General features: G+C 35.9%; 1 protein-coding gene across 2 annotated transcripts; it reads left to right on the top strand.

The window, feature by feature from the left end:
• The first annotated feature begins 62 nt into the window (after positions 1–62).
• LOC143897896 (52 kDa repressor of the inhibitor of the protein kinase-like) lies at positions 63–2,218 on the top strand. Of its 2 annotated transcripts, XM_077406861.1 has the most exons (4): positions 63–595; positions 675–860; positions 976–1,040; positions 1,892–2,218. In XM_077406861.1, the coding sequence occupies exons 1-3, from the start codon at positions 477–479 to the stop codon at positions 1,010–1,012; spliced, it is 342 nt and encodes a 113-aa protein (XP_077262987.1). In that variant the 5' UTR covers positions 63–476; the 3' UTR covers positions 1,013–1,040; positions 1,892–2,218. The 2 variants fall into 2 exon arrangements, with proteins under 2 accessions (XP_077262987.1, XP_077262986.1); XM_077406860.1 differs by lacking the exon at positions 1,892–2,218 and having other exon boundaries at positions 69–595; positions 976–1,324.
• Positions 2,219–7,369: the final 5,151 nt, after the last annotated feature.

Raw genomic sequence — 7,369 nt, 5'->3', positions numbered from 1 at the left:
GTAAATAAATAGATGAAGAAAGAGAGAGGGAAATTGGACAGCGAAGGGAAGACAAATGTGCAAGATATAGAGAGAAAGACGAGACCACAGTATATACAGTAGCGCAACTCCTCTGATTTCGTGTTGGCCAAAACGGATTGCGCATGCGCGAAATAAAGCACTATTTCTGTCTCTTTTCTTCTTACTGTCTTTCCTTTTCTAACGGATTTAGAGGCACATTTAAATGCCTAAGGCGTTAAAGTGCTATAGACAGCTATAGAGTGACTTGATAAAAGTCGGAAAAAATTGTGTAAATTGTGTGATTGTAAAGTGTGTGATTGTGAAGAGATTTGTGAAGTGATTGTGAAGTGATTTGTGTATTGGAAGTATAGAAAGGAAAGTTAACCTGTATAAATTTTATACAGGTTTCCTTTTCTTTGAAAGCACTTTGATCTTAGCTTTGTTTCAGATTTTTTGCTACGAGAAGGAATTAGAAAATGGAAAAAACTATTAAAGGCGTTAAAAAAGAAAGTCATTGGTGTGCAGTGACAGGATGTATGAGCACCATAAATGTGGAAAAACGACACTTCTTCCTTTTTCCAAAAGAACATGATAGGTACAATACTATTTTAATAATTGTTTACATCATTATTTCATTATTTGCGTAGTTTAATTAATTATTCTGACATACACAGGTGGTTGGCATGGGTTCAAGCATGCAGAAGATTGGATTTAATACCAAAAGGCCCCGAGTATGCTCACCGCAATTGTGGATTGTGTCATGTACATTTTGAAGAAAATCAGTATAAAATTGTCAAAAGTCGAGCTCGCCTTCATCCAGATGCTGTACCAACAAGATGTTTAGAGTTTACCAATAATAAGTAAGTTTTCATTTATATTAGTTTTAATTACTCTTTATTTTGAAAAAACTAGTTTTGATACTTAAAAATATTTTTGATAGTAATATAAAATAATTAAAAATATAATATTTTACAGCAGTGTACTACAGCTTCTACAGTATCAACAGATGTAATATCAATGGAAAATGAAAATAATAATATGTAAGCTATTTTTGCATTTATTATAAAAATATTAGAAAAATTAAATTTAAATTAACACATAACTCAAAAAACTGAAGAAGTTTATGTATTTTATTAGTATTACAATGCGCGAATTATACATATATTTAGTTTTTAATATTAATAAGTTTTTAATATTATTAATGCAATTTCTTTTGCGCAATAGCTTAGCATTATCAGTAAAGTTTTCAATAATATATATTCATTATTTGTAAAAATTTATCTACATATATGTTATAAAATAAAATGTAAAAATTTTATCAATATATATTGACCACATACTATTGTATCATTAAAAAATTGAGTTTATATTACTACACACACACACACACACACACACACACACACACACACACACACACACACAAAATGTATAATATATTTAATAAATAATATATTGTAAAATGTGACATATTTTATAAAAATATATAAATGTATACATTTAAACTAAAAAGTGTTATATTAATTTAAAATGTTTACATAATTTTTTTTTCTTTGTGTGTATACTTTTATGCGAGAAAATTATTCTATATATTATATATGTTATATACTTATTTTACATTTATTCCTGACTTTTATCATATAATATATATATATATATATATATATATATTTATTTATTTATATAACATACTGTTATATTATTTTAATTATTAGTATAATATTTCATATATTAATATTTTATATATCATTATTTTGCATCATTAACGGATTCATCTATTATATATGTAATATTTTTTAATATTTTAATTTCTTTCATTTTTTACGCGCGCATTGCATGACATTGTACATTGTTAACAATAATTCTGCATAATTTTTATTGAAACTAACAGACACGGTTGTATCTCGCGCCAACTGCGTTAAATTAACCTCAATATGGACTGAACGAGTAGGAAGGAGAGAGATGACGAAGAAAGAAGTGAGACAGAATACTGCTTTATTTCGCGCATGCGCACTCCATTTTGGCCAACACTAACATCAAAGGTGCCGACAGAGAGTTGCGCTACTGTATATACTGTGACAAGACGTCGCGACGCCACGAGAGACACGGACGGAGAAAGAGAAAGAGAGAGAGAGAGAGAGAGAGAGAGAGAGAGAGAGAGAGAGAGAGAGAGAGAGAGAGAGAGAGAGAGAGAGGGAGAGAGAGGGAGAGGGAGAGAGGGAGAGAGAGAGAGAGAGAGAGAGAGAGAGAGAGAGAGAGAGAGAGAGAGAGAGAGAGAGAGAAAGAGAGAGAGAGAGAGAGAGATTGATTGATTGATTGATTGATTGATTTGTTTAATATGCCCAAACACAGTTATAGGGCAAAATTACAGAATAGCAAAACTTAGAATTCGACATAATATTAGAAGTTACAGTCTGTAGATAATACAAAGACAAGATGGCAATTATGTCGCAATTCCACTATATATCTTAAATGTAGCTAACTAAATAGAAACACCAGAGTAAAAGCAAAAACTAACTATGTACATCTTAAAACTAAATGGAAACGCATAGATAAAAGCATAAGCATAATTATGTATAACTTAAAACTAAATAAACGTACACAATACATAACAAATGATAATTTGTGTAACGCAACAAACTAGAAGCATTTGACTAGATAATGCGAACATTGCACCGAGCGATTCATACAAAAGGATAAAAGTATCAGACAAATTCTGATGCAAATAAAAACGAACGGAGAAGGCTCTTGAAGGATGCAAGAGACGATGCTGAAGTAATGTTATCAGGAAGAGTATGCCAAAACCGTATTGAGGACAGGCGAAAGGAGTGCATGTACGTCGTAGTTCTGCAAGACGGGACGTGAAATACTTGTGATGACGTTGCTAGGCGCTCGGATCGTCTCAGCGCTGGATCAGAAGGCACGAAAAGCTCATTTAGGTAAGATGGAGAATTTAAGAAAAGGATACGATACGTTAGACACCCAAGAAAAAACAACCGTCTATTCTCAACTGAGAGCCAACCCAGTCTACGTCTATACGGCGTGATATGATCGTCCCATTTAAGATCGAAAATAAAACGAATGCAGCAGTTTACCAATCTCTGCAGTTTGGCATTCAGTTCATTGCTCAGGCCGTGATAGACGAGACAACAGTAGTCGATGTGAGGGATTATCAGGGTAGTAACTAATTTGGCTCTCAATTCAGTTGAAAGGGAGTTTCTATTAAATTTTAGTTTGTGCAGCGCATAATGGACCTTTTGCGAAACATGTAACACATGCTTTTTCCAAGACATAGTCGATGTAAAATTAACGCCTAAATTCCTGACTTCACTCACAAAAGGAAGAGGTACTTGGTTTACTGTAATAGGCGGTAACAGACTGAGATCGATATTTCTAATGTGAGCTTGACTTCCAAAGATAAGCACTTTTGATTTGGCAGGATTTAGTTTGAGTCCGTTAGTTTGAGCATAGTTAAAAATAGCATTCGCATCTCTAGAGATTAGTTCTAATCCTTGACAAATATTGGCGGGTGAGCACTTAATATAAATTTGAATGTCATCAGCAAACAACATATAAAGTGCATACAGCAAGACACTTCCAATGTCGTTGATGAAGAGAGAGAACAAAAGCGGGCCCAGAACAGAGCCTTGAGGAACACCTGATGACGTAGCTAGCCACTCTGAGAAGTTACCAGCATCATCAACCACAGCTTGAAAACGGCCAGTTAAATAAGAAAATATCCAGGTCAGAACGGCATCAGAAAAACCGATCTCCTTAAGCTTAATGAGTAAGCGAAAATGGGAGACAGTATCAAACGCCTTGCTAAAATCGAAAAGGATCATGATTGTAATAAGCCCATTCTCGATTCCCTCCTTAATGTCATCACATACCCGTAATAATGCTGACTGAGTGTTGTAACCAGGTCGATATGCAGACTGTCTGGGATTGATGAGATCATGTTCTATAAGGTAATCTGTAATTTGCGAAGCCACAATCCTTTCAAGTAATTTTGACAGTTCGGGTAGATTGGCTATTGGTCTCGTATCAGACGGGGACAGAGGTATACGAATCTTCGAAAGTGGGCGAATGAGCGCACGCTTCCACTGAGACGGAAAGGAAGAAGATCTGAGCGAATGATTGAATAAAACAGTGAGACACGACGAAATCATGGGCCATGCAATGCGCAAAATGAAAAGCGGTATACCATCCGAGCCCGACGCATATGAATGGAGTGGTTCAGTAGAAATGAGCCTAATAATCGTACATGGCGATATGGTGGAGAAAACAAATTCAGGACGTAGAGATGGGCGAGTAACTAGAGCAGAGAGAGAGAGAGAGAGAGAGAGAGAGAGAGAGAGAGAGAGAGAGAGAGAGAGAGAGAAGAGACCCTGGTGCATAATATTCCGTGGCTTCTGGAAACTCTAGATTGATAATGACGAAATCCAAATCCGTCGATTTATATTCCCAGAGCAATAAGAATATATATATATATATATATATATATATATATATATGTATATATATATCGATCAGATATGGCGTATCGAGTCGCCGTATGCTAACATTGCTATCGTTATCAGGGTTACCGTGTTATCAGCCTAAATATCCCGTCGACCCCTAAAGATTAGCGCGCTCCGCGAAGTACGCGACATTGATCTCTCGCGAGGAAGACGCGTTATGTCACGTACGTCATCATTTAAAAGGAATCTCATTTACGGTGAACGGTTCAACATTGGGTAACATAGGAACGGGTAACATTGTAACAAGTACGACTCGATTATATCCACGTGAAATAGTGATTAGATTCTCGACATATCGACAATGTTTAAGATTACGATGTTTAAACGGCAAAGAAGGTGCGGTGAATCAGAGTTTTTTCTTTCGGTCGTGTCGCCCCATGTCGCCAAGTAACGTTAGCAACCGTGCTGAATAGACGTCGAGCATAAATTCAAAACTATGCAGAAATATCGTTCACATTCAGCTATTCTCATCAGAATGCGCATATGCGGCTCTTTCGTATTTACTCGAAATGCACATTACTAATACCCTTCCCTCTCTAATTTAATCTTCCTAAGCTGTTGGAACTGACTTTCCACTAGAATCCAAACTGTGACCCTTACGTACCTCTCTATTATACAATTTATCGCAAGGACATTTAAAAAGTCCAAATTTTGGAAAATAAACTAAATCACGTATTGTAAAATAAAGTCAATAAATATTGAGAATAAAAAATAATTTCTATTTTAATTAGAAGTTAGTAAATTTTATGATGGGTCCAAAATGATCCTTGACAGCCTATGAAGATTATACATTTTTTCATATATAAATCTACCATAAATTCTGTATCGTGCACAAGGGTTTTCTCGCTGATTGTCCGGGATTATCTTTCAAGCACCTGACGTCTCGTATTTCCGATCCGCGGGTAAAATGTAACGTCCTTTCTCACGTCACGAATGTACCGAGTTGCGACACCATAACGAGTGCGTGACAAACTAATGTGCAGCTGGTATAACACTGATGCAACGAGGCCTCCTCGCCATATAGGAGTACGAGATAATAGTCGCGATCGCGACCATGCCCCTCCAGCTTCTCGTGACTTTCCTCCCCATTCTCGTCGCGGACATTAGCATGCTTTATCCGCAATCTCTACGCGGACTCGCGATGATGTTAGCAACTTGGAAACGAGTCGGAAGCCGGCAAAACGAAAGAACCTTTCGGTGGTTACACGGATAGAGGATTAATCTCCCTCACAATGCACGTCATTTTACATTTATATAATAGACATAATTTAAAATAACTTCTAATAACATAATTATTTCTAGTAAATGTTTGAAAGTACTACTCCACCAAGACCCGCGGTTTTTTATAGCAATCAACAAAACAAGCTATAAAAAATACACACACAAGTTTTTATAGCTTGTTTTGTTAATTATTAAAAAAAACCGTGGTTCTTGGTGGAGTAGTACTTTCAAACATTTATCTTATTTCCGATGATAAAATAATAAAAATAATAGTTCAAGGTTCAAAAAATTAAAAACGAAGGATGTACAAAAGGGGGTTAACGAGCCAAGGTGCACGCACTAATAATGTATTAATAAATAATGCGAACAAATTTTTCGTCCTGTAATAAGATCATCTTCATTGTGATATAACAATAACCGTCACTTACAAATTAAAATCGATAAAATATGGTCAGATTATAAAATTCGCAAAACAAGTATGTAGAATACCAAAAATTGTCTGGCGAAGAGTCTCTTGATGTGGTGTATTAAGAGTGGTGGAATGGGCTTTCATGGTGTAATTGTTAAAGTGATGCATAAGTGTAGAACACTGTAAAGGAATCGATTTTTGTTAGGAACAAAAAGATTGAGAATAAAAATAAAAAAGCTGGTATTAGTTAATAAATGAGAAAAAGAGGAGTATACAAGAAGTAATAGAAACGTAGAGAAAGATAATTGTTAATAAAATAATAATTTAAAATAATTTCTTGCTTTTTAATACGCACAGTTTATACGCGTGCTTCGTATAAACTGTGTGAACACAATGTCTCAAATCGAAACATAACACGTCTTAAAGACGTTATTAAACCATCTTAAAGACGTCATATCATGAGATGTCTTGAAGACGTTTTAATGACATCTTTAAGATGTCATATGGCCAGATTTGAGACATGCATGTTGTCTAGGAAAGATTTGATCTCGGATTTGATATAAAAAACTGGCGCCAATTTTTGTAGTTGTCAATAAAATTCGATACCTTGCGACTCGTTTATTATTCTGCATTTACTGCTTATTTACTGCATTATCATGCAGTAAAATATATATAACAGTATTCGTTGCTGAACGACAGTATAGTATTTCAATCTCGCGTCAAGATACGCGTCTCAAAGCAATGACATCTTCGATAAACGCTCAGAGAAGAGGGGAACGACGATATTCATACCCCAACAAAATTCCAGCACTCCTACCTGACGAATGGAAACGGGAGCGCATCTCGAACTGTCAACGTTCTTAATGATAGCGTAACGCGCGCGGTGCTGTGCGCGCTTCCGAATGCTAATAAATAAGAACCAACGTTCCTGTATACATATACATACACTGCGGACGCAAACGAATACGTCTCAAGGCCGGTATCACAGTCTCCGATTAACGTGATTCTCCGATTAAACTCACTCTTCGTCTCTTTCTAGGGGGATAGTTAGAAAGAGATGCAGAGTGAGTTTAATCGGAGAATCACGTTAAGCCCGTGTCACACTACGTATCGCGGACGCGGATCGATTGAGATTGCGGATCGCGGATCGTAATCCAGCCAATTATAGACGAGCAGCTCATCTGTGATTGGCTGACATCCGATCCGCGATCCGTAATCC

The sequence above is a fragment of the Temnothorax americanus genome, unplaced genomic scaffold (assembly GCF_048541705.1).
Source record: "Temnothorax americanus isolate GAGA-0224 unplaced genomic scaffold, ASM4854170v1 Scaffold21, whole genome shotgun sequence".
NCBI lineage: Eukaryota > Metazoa > Arthropoda > Insecta > Hymenoptera > Formicidae > Temnothorax > Temnothorax americanus.
This window is presented reverse-complemented; position numbering and strand designations above follow the sequence as displayed.

Excerpts from the sequence above, each read along its gene's own strand:
- LOC143897896 (XM_077406861.1), top strand. The coding sequence starts at position 477 with ATGGAAAAAACTATTAAAGGCGTTAAAAAAGAAAGTCATTGGTGTGCA. Across the intron at positions 596-674 it reads TTTCCAAAAGAACATGATAG|GTGGTTGGCATGGGTTCAAG; the intron begins GTACAATACTAT and ends TGACATACACAG. Across the intron at positions 861-975 it reads TTAGAGTTTACCAATAATAA|CAGTGTACTACAGCTTCTAC; the intron begins GTAAGTTTTCAT and ends AATATTTTACAG.